At 41.5% G+C, this 15,702-nt stretch overlaps 2 protein-coding genes across 2 annotated transcripts; one reads left to right on the top strand and one right to left on the bottom strand.

The window, feature by feature from the left end:
- Positions 1-4,964: 4,964 nt before the first annotated feature.
- LOC121608574 (fibroblast growth factor 23-like) lies at positions 4,965-6,237 on the top strand. The gene is made up of 3 exons (XM_041939904.1): positions 4,965-5,175; positions 5,607-5,710; positions 5,809-6,237. The coding sequence occupies exons 1-3, from the start codon at positions 4,965-4,967 to the stop codon at positions 6,235-6,237; spliced, it is 744 nt and encodes a 247-aa protein (XP_041795838.1).
- Positions 6,238-7,865: 1,628 nt separating this feature from the next.
- On the bottom strand, positions 7,866-13,844 carry tigara (TP53 induced glycolysis regulatory phosphatase a). Its single transcript, XM_041939429.1, has 6 exons — positions 13,182-13,844; positions 11,871-11,908; positions 11,210-11,331; positions 10,800-10,877; positions 10,569-10,679; positions 7,866-9,153 (listed from the first exon to the last, which is right to left on the bottom strand). The coding sequence occupies exons 1-6, from the start codon at positions 13,301-13,303 to the stop codon at positions 8,764-8,766; spliced, it is 861 nt and encodes a 286-aa protein (XP_041795363.1). The 5' UTR covers positions 13,304-13,844; the 3' UTR covers positions 7,866-8,763.
- Positions 13,845-15,702: the final 1,858 nt, after the last annotated feature.

Below are 15,702 nucleotides of genomic sequence, written 5' to 3'. Positions count from 1 at the left end.
CGTCATGAGGTGGCGGTGCCTTGAATTCCTACTTGCGGCCCCCCTTACCCTAGCATGCGAGAAACGTGGTGCTCGAGTCAGAAATAGGAATGAAATGCAAGTCATCACTCCCTGAGACACCACCGGGGGGCTTTACCTCCAATTCCTAGAGGGCCAGAGGTTTCTCCACTTTATTTTCTTTCCACAATTAGATCAATTAAGTAATTGAGACTCTATGCTGCACAGGATTCAGTGGAGCCTCATGTTAATATGGAAAGCTAGATTTAGAGTCAGCACCCCCATCATGTGCAAGGGAGCTTTGACAATCCCAGCTTTCACTTCCACACACTTTGAAGCCGGATCATCAGGCCAGATTGAGTGTGAGTCGCCACCACATTCGTGGACATGCATTTATTTTTTAGTATTTCTGCGGAACTGGTCGGTTAGAGAGCTGCTTCATTTCTCATTGGGGGGCGTTTAACAGAAATGTCCTCCATTTGTTTCTGCTGTATGTTTAATTTCCCTCCAGTTCAAACTCGGTGCAATCTGTTGCCTCTGGTCTGTAGCCTTGGTATTTTGTTTGCTGATGACTCCGGCTAATTTATTCAATTTTGTTTTGGAAAATATTGAGTTTCGAGCAAAAGTGATGATGGGATGTTTGATTTTCACAAAGGTTTGTTGATATCTGGCACTTAGAGCAACGTGTTAAAGTTACAGTGGATGTCACTGAGGAGTCAGTTCACTGTAAATATGCTGGTCTGCTGCATTCATTTGAAATACTCCAGTTTGGTTTAGAGAGAACTGGAGCTGCTTCAGAGTTCATGATCTTGGGATCTGTGAACAAAACTTCAGGTAATGATGTGGATTGATCCCAGATTTTTATGCTACTTCTGCATTATTCAGATTGGTCACTGAGTCATATTATGGCTTCTTGTGCAAAAAGCAACTGAGAGCAATGTTGCAAAACGCAGTGAGCCAAAGGGTCATGTTAGTGATGTTTGTTCAGGCTTCGTGTATGCAGCATACCATACTTGAATTCAACAACTGCTCATGCTCCTCTTTCAGATAGTTTTCCATTGTGGAGACAGGGGGGAGGACAGAGAGCAAGCAAAGTTGAAGGTAACAATGAAGTACAGAGGACTTACATGAGACTGCGTATGTGGCACTGGTTGTTTGTTTAACTTGGTGAGGATGTGGATAATGCGGGGTAAAATATCTGAGCATCAGACGAGTGGGCCCCTCGTCTGTTGATGTCAGACTGGACAGTCAGTGCAGGGCCCTGGGATTCCTGTCCCACCCACCTGAGCCATTTTTGTACCAAGGTCAAGGATGTTGGCTTTCTGTACTTTGTGTTGCTGATGCAGGCGTGCTTTCTGATCCATCTCAACCACTTTTACCTTGTTGTTTTGTGGTGCTCTGCACCTGTTAGGCTATTTCTTGATCAAGACACTAATGGCTGTCTTGTAATGTGCAATGAAGATATTGAGGATTCTGCACCTTTCACGTACTTGTGAGCAGAGTCCATATAATGTTGACATGAAGTGTGACTGAGCTCCAGTTTAAGGATTTTTGAATTCAGTTATTTTATTTTGGTACTTGACCTGCAATATTCTGTAAGTATCAAACCACCAGTCAGGCCAGTTTGGTGAAATATGATTAAAAGAAAGTACCAAGGCTCCTATACATACTGTATATGTTATCATATTTTACCTCATGCCCTTTCTAACATTACTGTAACGCACTGACAAAATGTCTGTGAGCGATGGTTTACGTGCCCTTTAAGCTCCAGCTTATGTCTAGTAGCAGAGACGAATGTGCAGTGTCTAGCATATCTGAGTGTGTGTGTGTGCGTGTGTGTGTGTCCAACTGAGCACGCTCCTGTCATGTTCTGTTTCCTCCAAAGCAGCAGCAGAGACGGTATCAGATCAGTTTACCTTGAGTCAGGGCGTTGTCTGACTGTGCAGGTGATGTGCTGGACTCTCCTCACAGAGAGGAGAGAGACAGGAGCGATGGAAAAAGGCAACACAGAGGCGACTGAGGGACGTCTGTCGAGAGCGAGCACTGACTGTGGTTTGTGTAGCAAAAGGCCACTTAAAAAGAATCTAATGCTTCCAGGAAGGGAAAGGGACACTTGAGTTAAACAGGTTGTCTGGTGGACTGAAAACTGTGATCCAAGAGAGCAACTTGACGCCCCCAGGATGTCACGGTTAATGTTTTTGAATACTGACACCATTGATTTTGCCTTGAGCATCTGACTACACGTTCTGACTGATCAGCCTTCATCACATCACTATGATCAGAAAGTGATCACTTGTAGCTTTTTCAGGACTGACTGTGTGACGCTGGGGGGTTGGGTGGAGAGGTATTTTGACTAGTTTGTCAAAATGGTGCAAATCTTTTTTTTATGGAGTGCAATTTGTTGAGCAGGGTAGATGTTATTTTCCCTGGCTATGCTTTCATTGAAACAAGCTGACATGCAAGATCATAACTACTTGTTTTTGATGACAACGTTGTGTTAATTACTGTATGTCATTTCTGACTTATTATGGTATGTTTCAGAGGACACTGTCAGTGCAACAAGCGATGAGTTGAGTGGTGGAATGGGAATTGTAAAGCTATTGTAGCTCTTAAAGTGGAGAGGGACACCTGCTAAGTTGATCTTGTTTACACAGAAAGCAACTTAGCTTGGTGTCAGATTTTGAAAGCTTGAGAATTTAAATTTTAAAGGAAATATTACTCTGTTACGCTTTCTACAACTTTTGCATGATGTTGTTTTGAGGCAGAAAAGGTTGTATGATACAGCAGTAACTGAGAGAGGGTAGTTAATGTTAAGAAGCATATCACCGTTCAACATTAACCCTTACTTCCTAAATTCCTTTATTATGCATATGGAGTTCTGACTGGGACTAGGTATGTGTTCCCCCCTTTGATTAAGGATCCAGTGTCTGGATTTTGCCATTGTGTTTATCATACCTGTTCAGCTGGTTTTTAAATGTGTTGGTTCACAGGGAGCTGGAGACTGGAGGTCTGTGGGAGGATCTGGGATCAGACTTGTGTGTGTGTGTGTGTGTGTGTGTGTGTGTCCCTGTGTGCCAGCAGCCTTTGTGTTTCTCAGTTTTCTATTCCTGCACTGAGGGGAGAGTGCTCCCTCTGAGTCCCCCTCCTCTTTTTTAACATATACCTCACCTTCTGCCTTAGTTCCGATTATTGAAATGATTGTAAATTAGTTTGAAACAACAGACTGCTCAAATCATTTGTTTCTGAAAAATATGATGAGTGAGTAAAATACTATATTACAAATGGTTTTCCTTTTATTTTTGTACGTATGTGCTGTGCACAGCAGTCAACTGTATTCCTGAGATGATAATAAAAGATGTTTTGTAAAAGTTGTTGTGATTGAGTGCTTTGCGTGTTTCCTTCGTCAGGCCTCCTCACCCTGAATGACACAGGTTATTATAGAAAGAGGTCATCCATGAGCGCCAGTGAAAATGTTCAACCTCAAGTCAAAGTCACGGTCAATGAATTACCAAGAATCAGTATGTGGCGCCCTCTGCTGGTGAAGCATGACAACAGGTGGGGGACCAACATTGGGACAGATGTGAAGGTCAGTGTAGATTAACACACTAACACTTTATTTTATTGGTTGTAATTAAACTTTTTGTAATTTCCTCGTAGGTTTCCTGGACATGCCGTCATTTGGCACTAAAATAAAGACACTGTTCATGTGTTCAGCAGTTCTTTCAAGGAAATGACTGAAAAGATGTCAAGGCTTTTCTTACTCGACACAGCAAGACTTTGTATTTATTACAGCGATTAGTATTGAATGAGTTCTTTCCACAAAATAACTGACCTGTGAAATAGAGGATAGTAAGCAGTATCCCATATCCCTGTTCCTGTTTCTTACCCTCATTGATAAGAAAAAAAAATGCCCCTGCACCTTTGAGTCCTACCTTGTCATATTCTTCCAGGGAACTCAAAACGTCTAGTTGTGCCTCTGCTCATTATTTTTACAGCTGTTCTAATTATTCCTTACAGCTCAGACTGTGAATATAGTCATCTAATGCACAACTTGTAATCAACAGTGAGAATGAACACGGACGTGAATCAAACATGATCTAAAATCTCAACAGGCTACAAAGCTTCCTCACAACAGAAGCATGCAGTCAAGTGAAAGGAAGTGAGAAGTAGGGGAGGTGTGCAGTTCAGCAGGTGTGATTCATTGTCTTTGGATGCCAGTCAACATACTGTGACATAACAAAATCTAATTACTATGTAATTATATAGAATGAATCATTTAGCATCATTAACTTCTCCGTAGGCTGTAAAGGTATAATTTGTTCTTTCAGCCTTTGGTCATAAACAGGTAAGAGAACAAGTAAGTTCTTTACACTAAAGCTTTTGCTGAAGTCATCCTTTGAGAATTCCTCCTGCATGCTCTGTGCAGGTGAAGCGTGTGCCTGAACCTTTAATCTTCCTGCACTTTTTCTCTGACCTGAAGAAATACAGAGTTGCTGTTCAAACAATAAAGATTATATAACTAGTGGAATATTCTTACCTCTTCTTGATCAGAGACATGGATGAGATGAGTCCATCATCCTTTCACATCCTCTGCTGTCCCTCCTCTGCTCCAGACTCTGGATTTACAGCTATAATCTCTGAGTCGAAGTTTTTAGGTTTGAACAAAGAGTAGAGTAACCTGTGCTTCCATCCATGGCAGGGAAACCTTTTCTCGCTATTGTATGCAGCTATCTTCATCTTATACAGCTAAAACAGCGTTTTACCACTCAGAGCATGCAGGAATTCTCCCTCAACAACCCTTAACCATGGAAAAACAGGCAGGCCTTGAGTCATTTTGGTAAATGAGTTAGCCAGATTATCGACCCTCTGTTTAAATAGACCTGTTGGACTTTCTCCTCCTCCAGTAGCTGCCCACACACCAACCTGAACATTTGTGCTGTAAAGAGAGCAAGGCATCCCCATTGATCATGCAACTGGCTTTCCTCTCACTCATCCTGATCACTGTACAAGTGTCTGTCCCGGTGGATTGTACAATGAGGCTGCAGGACCCAGAGCAACTTTTACCTCAGCAGAGCAGCTCCAGCACAGGAGGACATGCAGATGCATCCAGCGGTACGACGCGTTTCCACTTGGGGCTGAGCGGGTCGAGGCGAAAAGGCATTCACAGACACTTTCTGGGTAAGTCTGCCAATATTCATTATATAGATTTACTTTATTACAAATGAGTGCATTGATTCCAGAAAAAAAAAACATTTTTAATACTAAATGCAACTATTCTTTTTTGTTTCTCAGAGGTAATAGCATGCTTTACGTATATGTTGAGTTGAGATGTTGAAAAAACGCAAAATAATGGGCTCAAAAAGTAATTGTTCATAAAGATAAAAGATTGGAAATACATTCTACATTCTGGCTAAAATCACAAAAACAGAATTTGGGGGTATATTTTGATAGATAGATTTATCACCAGTCTAAACAAACATGATTTCTGGCAGCCAGTAATGTTCATGTTGAAAGATGTTTCTAAACATGCAGTGTTTGAATTTCTTTTGCAATCTGATATTTTTTCCATTGTAACTGATGGTGGCAAGTTTGAACCTGTTCTCTTACAGTTACTTTGCCAGTAAGAACAGACACAAGCAACTTTGTGTCAATATTTGATTTGAGAAGAAGACGGTTCCTCTGTATGGACAGGAAGGGACAGCTGTACAGCTCTGTGAGTATTTTTTTTAGATGCACTTCACTTGAGTGAAGTCAGGAGTGCAGGAAAAACATTCAACTTTATATCTGTCTGCCTTTTTTTCCACAAAACAGAGGCAAAAGGACAGAGAAGATTGTCTCTTCCAGCGCATTTGGCTCGATTTGGCAAATCATCACGACGTGCTTTATTCTATAAGCGGGGCCCGGCTACTTAAACTGGAGGGAGGCGTGCCGCGAGTTGCTCGCCGGGAGCCACCCGAGCCCTCCTCAGCCCTGGTGGAGAGGTTCCTGGGTCCCTTGGTCAAGAGACGGAGGAGGAGTGAGGAGGTGAACCCCTCCGATCCGTTAAGATCACAGTCACATCCCTCACATTCGGCCAAGGATCACAAGGATGCAGCTCACGGGCAGCCTGAACAAGACCAGGCCGGCGCTGTGTCCAAAGAGACCATCACCTCCTGTGATGACCCCCTGCGGGTCCTACAGCCCAACGGGCCTGTCAGTCCTGTCAAGACTAATATTGTAGACCGGGCAGTACAAGACTAAGATACGTGAAAAGAGGGGCTGCAAATCTTTATGTTTTGTGTCTTTATGTCTGCAAACTCTCTTTATGTGTGACTGCATGGTGGGAGTAGATACTGTACTTGTACACACCTTGTCCTGCATTTGTGTACTGCAGCATCAGTGAGAGCCACAGGACGACTTACAGAGGGCTGGCAGAGTCAAACTGACACGAGAGGGTGGCTTGTTGTTTTTTGAAAGGTAGCATTTCATCCCTAACGTTCTTAATTTTGGCAGAATTCGTTTTTCTGGAACTGTTCTGCTCGGTAACTTGCTCATAAACCGTGTTACATCACAGCAGCCTGCACGGATCCTCTGTTTGAACAGCAGACGAAGGATCCGTTTGGCAACATTCGACATGATCATGCAGCAAGTTTGATGTGGCGTCCTGCTGTCCTTTCACCTCTTTTGTCAGTTAAATTTTAAACCTTGAGCCAGATGTGGCAATGTTTGTTTTGCATATGTACAAATGCGTAATCTGTAAGTAATTATGAATATTTATACATACATTTGTTGATACAGTTATGCTTCATTACAGTTTAAACGTGTCAAAAGAAATTGAACAGTGCATACTTTTGTTATTGATAAAACATCATGCTATTTGCAGCCACACATAAACAGGATCAAATGATATCAGGTGCTGGACACCAACAGTCACAGCAATGAAAAGGTATTTATTTATTGAAATGTGCTGAGTGACTTCCTTCCTCGCCAACTGTTTTATTATTTATATATTTCACGTGTGTTATGTCTGATGTGCATGAGTAAATGGTGACTATTCTGTGGATTTCTGTGTTTCTGCTTTGCATTTTGATGACAGTGATTTCACAGAAACGTGTGAAACCTGTTCTGGGATAACTGCACGAGAGCGTGAACCATCATGAAGGAACATCCCATGACACCCATGAGTCCCACCACTCAACAGCAGCTCCATGCGAGACTTTCTCCTCTATTCAATGATCACGTAAAACATCTACAGGTCACTAATAAAGTAGCATCTTTACTAGCAGATTGCTACATTTAAAAAGAGAGAAAAAAAAGAGAAAGTGGGGATGAAAGTGGGTCTTGTGTCTTTTCCTCTTGTTTTCACATTATCAGCGGAGTCAGGCCACACTTACTGATGCATCATAAAGTATTTGAGTCACTTAAGATTTACATTTAAAATGTCCCTGGCCAGAAACATCATGACAACTGCACAAGACTTAGGACAACAAATAAACCTCTGCACATCCTTTTTCCAACCAACCAATCCAAGGAAGGGCCACAACAATCATGTGGTTATTGTGCACACAGCCAGCTGGTTATGCAACTGGAGAATATCAGACCCGGACAAACAATGTCCAAATGAAGTGATATGAAAAAGAGAAAATGTAAACATTTATTTGCTATCAGCATGTCAAATAAATGGGACCACCATGTACACGAAGAAGCACGCTGAGTGAAATGAAAACATTTTGGGCTTGATGTGTTGATGCGCAGGATGTAACATCAAAGAGATTTATCGTGCAAAGACAAACAAATGAGAGCCAACACAGACTCAATGTGGGTTTTTAGGGAGTTTAATTCCTTTAGATTTAGTCAAATAAATGTAACAGCTAACAGCAGTAACAGCTCCATTTTCTGATCCCAGTGACAACAGCCACTGAATGTTTTCTCATATAATCCAGCCCAGAGGTCACACACTGTACATTCTTTTGATTATCACATTGGAAAAGTCATTTTTATCTTCTATAAATAATTTCATTTTACACTGAGGGTGGAGTGACAAGCAGAGTAGTAGAAGAGCAGAGTGCAGGGCATTAACAGTGCAGCACGTAGCATGTGTACTCTCTCTTGACCGAAGTGTTAATTCACAACAATGAAAAAGTCACTGATTTCCAAAAAGTCAACACTGTCGCAGCTCTGCTCTGTGCTCCCACGCAAAATCTATGAACTTCCGGAGGTAAATATAGAAACACAGACTCATTAGAGCACAATGCTGCCCACGTTTACAGTAATGAACAACCAGAAAGTAACAAAGTGATGATGACATTGCCCTGCAACACAAACCATCTGTCCGAGCTTAAATGAAACAGCACTCAAAGCCTGAATATACCTAGATTTAACATGCACTGCTGTAGGCCGCTGTATGAAATAACAAAGATGTATTATGTGCATTATTTAATCCATATTTTTTGGGGCTTTTAAAAGAAAAGTTTTGCATTCAATTAATTGAAGTATTTCATGTTTTTTTTCTGCTATCCCAATAATAAACAACACCTAAATGCTTGACCTAAGATTTTGTCTTTGTCCAAAATGCTTATATCGAAAAACCAGGAAAAATATTGTCCATTCATCAGTCTCAAAATTGGACAAATAACACGAACAAACTCTATTGTGACTGAGCACCAAAAGAAAATAAATACAGAACCTATAAATAAAATGATGTTAATGGTAAACTTTCAGTATTGAGGCTCTGGACTTTTTTTTCTAAAATGTACAAAATGAACATTTCCTCTGTTCATCTGGCTCCTACTGTTTAACATGGTCTCCTCTGTGGACAAACACACAGCGTATCCCTGACAGCTTGAACCCAGTGTCCTCTTTCCTCAGGGTTAGTATAAACCGACACAGACCTGTGTTGGGACTTAAAGAGAACATGTGTGTCTTGTCAGAACCCAGAGGCAAAGAGCAATCTAACTCCTCCACAAAGTAGCGCACTGCCACGCACATGTAGGCCCCGTGGGTGACAACCAAAGCATGGACGGGGACGCCCCTGACCCCGTCGTCCGCCTTCCCCTCCACGGGAGAAGCTTCTGGTGAGGCACATACGGGGGTTTCGTCCTCACCTCTGTCATGCCAGTGTTTGGCCCCAATTTGCTGAAGCATTTTCTCCAAGAACTCTTTGACCCGCTGCTTCACCTGAACGGAGCAAAAATGTGTTAGAAACTGCGTCTGTCGTATTTTCTTTCTACGCTACTAGCAGATGTCATGGAAATGTAACTCTGCAACTGTGAAGGATAACAGTTACAGCTCATTTTATTAACAGCGCAGCCGCAACCTTTCCCATCAAAAACACACACAAGCCCAGTTTCATCCTGACACAACAGCCTGTAAATCGTTTAGGAAAGCTGGGAGGGAGGCCCGTGGCCGACACTGATTGGGGCGCTCGGTGCTTACGTCAAATCTATATTTGTATACCTGCATCATCATCATGATGTGCTGGTCATGTGCTGAGTTGGACCAGAGTTAACGTCCAAACCAAGATCTAATGGATGAAGCCTGACGTTGTACCTTTGAAATAGAACATCCTTCCTTCCGACGGCCCCACACACACTGTCCTCCCACACGGCCTCTTACACAAATAACACAAAGCTAAGTGGTGACTTTTTAATCAGGGCCAGTGACGTTGTTTGACAGCGGAAGGGCATGTACTTTGATCCTCCTGATTCACACCAAGTGCTCTGGCAGATAGAAAAGAGATAGAATCGTGTGGATGCAAAGAGGCCCTGACACAGCAAGTTACATCCATGCAGAGAAAGTGGCAGACTGAGGAAATGTGTGTCTGCTGCCACCTAGTGGTACGTGTTAACTGGATAAAGACTTGATTATTGTAGAGGTAACAGACGAGTGTCCCATTTTCTTATGGCCAAGACAGTCTTTATATACAGTATATTTACCCTGTTCACCCTCTCCTGTTTGGTGCCCTGTGCAGAGCATGACATGTTGTATTACAACCCCGATTCCAAGTTTGGACACTGTGTAAAACTAATAAATGCAGAATGCTATCATCTTTTACAAAGTGTCCTGAGCCTAATGAGTAATCTCTAATCATGTGTTCACAAAGTGGTGAACCTCGCTCCATCACCTGTTACCAATGAACCCGTTTACCTGTGGAATGTTCCAAACAGGTGTTTTTGGAGCAGTCCACAACTTTCCCAGTCTTTGGTTGCTCCTGTCCCGACTCGTTTGAAACATGTTGCATCAAATTCAGAATAAGCAGATATTTACAAAAATCAATGAAGCTGATGATGTAAACCATTAAATCCATTGTCTTTCTACTATTTTCAATTGAGTTTATGTCAAAAAGGATTAGCAAATGATCACATTCTGTTTTATTTGTCTTACACGGTATACCAACCTATTTGGACTCAATTCTGTGTCAATGTCCCAACTAACTGAGCTACCAAGAAGACAGAGAGAGCAGCGAGAGAGACAGACAAAAATAAAGGGTAAACACAGGTAGGAGGACAGAGACAGAATAAACACTGCCTGTAGAAAATAAAAATGCAAATAATAAAATAACAGGAATGGATACAGGACTCTTCTAGCCTCACCTGCTCCTGCGTCTCCCCCTCTGGAGGCGTGAAGCCTGGAAACGACTGACCGGCTGCCTCGGCCATGTCTCTCAAGTCCTGCACTCGTCCACCCTCTGCTATCCCAAAACTCTGAAAAACAATTGACTCAGGTTCACTTCTTGATACGTAAATATATCTCAGGTAAATGCTTTAGTGAGACAATGTTTTTGCTAAAAGGTTGTAAAATCACATAAAAGAAATGCTGCTCACTTTCTCTTTAAGTAAAGGGTCACACACCGTCTGTAGACCAGAACAGCTGCTGTTGTGTTTCAGTATTTTTTCAGCAGTCTGGAAGAAAAAATACACAATGACCTCATCACACAGTCACACACTGTCCCTATCTCGCTGTAGAGAAGAAGCTACATTTTTCACTTCCTTCATTTGAAGATATCTCTTGGTGATTGTTGTGATTTATACTCTTGCCCCTGCTAACTACCACTGTACGATCACAAAGTGAGATGATGTGAAAATAAAACCAAGAAAGTGTGGACTAATGTATACAGTCTGATATAAACAGTAGCGTATTTCTATTACATCTAATAGAAATACGCTACAAAATTTTAAAAAATAATTTTTCCTCGTAAGATTCATGCTCCCACTATAAAAGTAAAGCATCGTACCTGCTGGGCCCGAAGCATATCACTGACAAACACGTCGGTAAACCTGACATCTTTCAGGTAACAACCCGCAGCCTCAGCCTGCTGCAGCCCGATCTCAGACAACGGTGAATCTATAGCCTGGCCTGTGTGGAGGAAGAGGGGGAGACACCAGCACAGAGAGACACATAAAGAGCATGAGGGAGAGAGACACACAGAGACAGAGAGAGAGAGAGAGAGAGAGAGAGAGAGAGAGAGAGACAGAGACAGATTATTTAATTCATGTGTTGCAGAAAAATTGTTCTGTGACACATCAATATGAATCCATTATTTTTTATTATATATTTTATTATTGTTAATGATCTTTTTATTGTGCATATCTAATTTTATGATTATATATCTATATCTTTCTAATCTAATGTTATGTAAATTATCTGTTTTATATATATATTTTTACTCAATTACTTTTATTATTATACTTTAAATTTGTATGGGCTTTGGCAAAATTGTTGATCTACAGTCATGCTTATTGAAATTGAAAAAAAAATGAAAAATTGAGAAAGAGAGAGACAGAGAGAGAGACAGAGAGAGAAAGAGCGAGAGAGAAAAAAGAGAGAGCAGGGGGAGAGAGAGAGACATATATAGAGAGGGAGTACTTGATGTCATGTCTTCAAACATACTCTACCTTGCAGCAGGCCTTCTTTATTGTACTGTGTTTCCCCACTACATGAAAAAAACATTTTATCAGTGTCAAAGTACCCTCATTAGTATCAAGGTGTCATGAACATATTAGGTAGAGAAGCTAAGAGAGGCTACTGGTCATAAATTTGATTTCATACTTATTATATATATATACAACAATGTTATTTAGCTCGAGGACTTTTCATTAGAGCAGATGGTCAGACCTGCTGCTGTCATTGCAGACGATAGTCCCTGCTGCTCTGTGCTTATATGCCACTGGCCTTATACTTCTTATTACAAGTTAGATATGCTGCAGTTAGATATGAAATTACTTCCATCATCAATTAATTTATCTTTATTTTTTTATGTGATGAAATTATTGTTTAGTCTATAAACATAAGAACATTGTTAAAATGCCTTTCACAGTTTCCCAAGCTAGCCCAAGATAACTAAGCCTCCAAAAGGCTTATAATGTCTGACCAACGGTCAAAACACCAAAGATATTTAATTTGTATAATTCTATAACAAAGACAAAAGCAGCAAATCCTTAGATTTGAGAAGCTGGAGGCATTTTTTTTGTCTGGACATTGACTTCATCAATGACCGATCAATGATCAATGACCTAAATCAGTTATTCATTACTCATAATCATTTTCCAATTTTCACCTGCAATGTCTTATGGATTCTAGTTTTATTTCAATTATTTATCTTGTCACTAACGTGCTGATGTCAAATTTCAGGGATTTCACAAGCTTACAATAACATTCAGATTTTTATAATAGCGTGGGACCATGCGTTCCCATTTGGTTTTAAAGAACTGTTTTGCCCGGTAATGATATGAATATTGTGCTTGATGAGGGCGACCACAGCCAGTTCATTCATCGTGAAGCCTGACCTCTGGTGGTCCCGTTAGGTACTGCAGCACCCACAGACCGCAGGCTGAAGTGGGCTTGAATGTGGACTGAGACAGCTGGACAGGGGTGAGGAACCTTCTAGCTGCTCAGCGTATGAAACTGTCCTGGTTTATAGACTGTAGCTCCAATAACGGCCCTGTATGTGCTGAAGTTATTACAACATCAGGCAGTGTTAAAAATAGTGGCTAACAGCGCCTCTGGATCAGCCGGTACACATTCTGCACTATGTGCCACCTGCTACGGCTAAATTAGCATCTGTCCAGCTAGAGTTAAAGAAAAACAGACTACAGCAGCACAGTACAAGTACAGTGAGATACAGCACAAAGAAGCACGGCATGTTAGCTAAACATACAGCAAAGTATTTCTCAGAAACATTCAATATCACCGACAACTGCACTTACTGTCGAACAAGGGTTAGCCCAAATGTTAGCGCTGTCATGCCCTGGTAGTTCACGGCGGAGTAATATCGCATTAACCGCGCAGCCTGGCGCGTGCAGAGGAGCTGGAGTCCACGTGCAGACATGTGAGGCGGTCCGGTCCGGTCCTCGTTGTCGGCAGGGACTCGGTACAGTCACTGCTCCGGGTTGAGGGGTCATTACCGAGCCGCAGGGCAGGCTGAGCCCGACCACAACACCTCACTCTGGGCTTAAAGCGCGTTAGCAGGACACACAGCGAGCACATGAGTTAACAGTTAACTAAGTGTAGCAACTTCTGATAGCTTTCTTGCCCATTGGCAGGTTTTTTGTTTTTTTTAATCTTTATTTATCTTATCTCGTCACACACACCAGATGCACATTTTGTTGATTTGTGAATAGTCTGCTGCTCCTGGTCGTTTCTAATGCAGCCACTTGAGGCTAACCCTTTCCTTCCTCACACAGGTCTTCTGACTGTACATGTGTGACTTCATGTCTCCTGACATCCGTCTGTGGTCTAGTCAGGGCTACCTGGGAGCCATCTCTCCATCTCACCACTCCTCTGTCTGAACATGCAGAACAGACAGCAGTATGTGAGGCACTGAAACACTTGAACCATGCAGGCAGCTATAACGGCCCCACTGAATGAATGGGAAGTATCACAGTTTTGTTATTTGCACTTATTATGCGGTGTGTATTTTTATAAATTTGACTGTCCATACACAAACACCTTTCAGGGGTCAAGAGTCCTTTTTTCTGACCTCAGCCTTTGGTTGGACTGACTTCTGGCATGTGCACATTAGCAGGGACTCTTTATAACTTGTCTCCCTTATACTCTGGCCAGGGGAACACATCGTCTGTCATCAGTGTTTTGTGTAGCTTTCTGATTCTGTGGAACAGCTGATGTAGTATCACTGGTGACACACACACACACACACACACTAGCCTATGGGTCATGAAACAATTAGCCACAGAGCTGTAAAGGAACACAGGCGTGGGAAATAGTGAGCTGATGTGGTGTCACACCCTTTAAAGCAGAAGTTTATTGAACAGAGGTTGTGCAACAGACATTTGAGGTACATGATATGAGTTATTGGCTGGGGGGGGGGGGGGTCTTAAAGGGAAATCTGCACCATTGAAACTTCCAGATATCAGAATATTTATGGTTGGACATGACACAGGTGTAGCTCAACCCATTATTATGTGGCAGTTACAATGGTGTGGGGACACAATATTTCTGACCAAAACATATTTTTGTCACATACAAAATCCATATTTACTGACATCCAGAATGATTGTGGTTGTATAAAGCAAGAACTGTACTTTGGCCATCACAGGAATGCTGTTTTTCCCTCTCTCACACACAAGTCAGATGTAGCACCAACATGAACAGAAATGAACATGCTTGAACTATCTACATAACACCCCCCCAAGAAAAATGCAATGTTGCTGTGACCCCCCTCCAATATAGGTTAAGTCCAAGTGGAAGCCTTGCATATTTCCTGTTTCCCATCTCACAGAGCAAGTTGTTTCCCCACTAAATCAGTGGGAATTATCCACAAAAACGCTAATTTGTCATTGCTTTTTCTCCACCCCCACTGTATTCTTTCTCCTCTGTTCCAGGCTCCCTTACTGCAGAGGTATAAGTGATGTTTTTGTTTCTGTTTTTTTTGTGTCCAGTAATCCTGAGGTATAGGAAATACCACTGATGCAGAATGTGACTGAGGAAGGACAGTAAAATAGATAAAAAAAAGGGGGAAAGGAGACATGCTATCTAAGCAAACTGTCAAACTGTACAAAGAACATTTCCAGTCGAATACTCATTTCATGTTCTTCTATCACCATCTACTTCGTTTTTCTGAATGTATCTCTTAAGCAGTAAAATAATTATATTATAATACAAATGTTTATAAAATAGCAGCACACTCAAGTGACACATCACAACTAGGTAATGTTATTTTTTGTATAAATGAAACAAATTCATAGCTTTTAGCAGCGCAAAAAGACAACAATAACTCAATAAAAATATTGACACTTTTTCTTGACGTCTTCACACCTCCTCCTCTGTCCTCTTCACTTTGGAATACAGTATCTCTAAATCTTAGAAAAACCCTTTTGCGGGTCTGGTCACCCCATAAAATATATCAAACACAAATTGAAAAGGTGGTCTCAATATATAACACATGCAACAATAAATTGCAGGAAAGAAAATCACAACCATGAAGTTTAGGAGAGAGCTTACATCAGGAAAACCGAGGCAAAATGAAGGGGCCAAATCAAATATTCTAAAGGGGATGTTTTGGCAAATGTGTCATTAAATTGCCCAGTTTCACTGAAAAACATCACTAAAACATTGGATCCCCACATTTTTCTTCAGTCTGACGAACATACACACGGCAAAGTCACATACCGTCATGAAAAAACTCAAGCATTAAGTCAAAGACACCTTGCTGTGGCAAAGCCACGTGTCCCATTAAAACAAAACAAAACAAAAAAAAAGTCATCTGTC

The sequence above is a fragment of the Chelmon rostratus genome, chromosome 6 (genome assembly GCF_017976325.1).
Source record: "Chelmon rostratus isolate fCheRos1 chromosome 6, fCheRos1.pri, whole genome shotgun sequence".
NCBI lineage: Eukaryota > Metazoa > Chordata > Actinopteri > Chaetodontiformes > Chaetodontidae > Chelmon > Chelmon rostratus.
The sequence above is the reverse complement of the archived record's forward strand: the minus strand, read 5'-3'. Positions and strand labels throughout refer to the sequence as shown.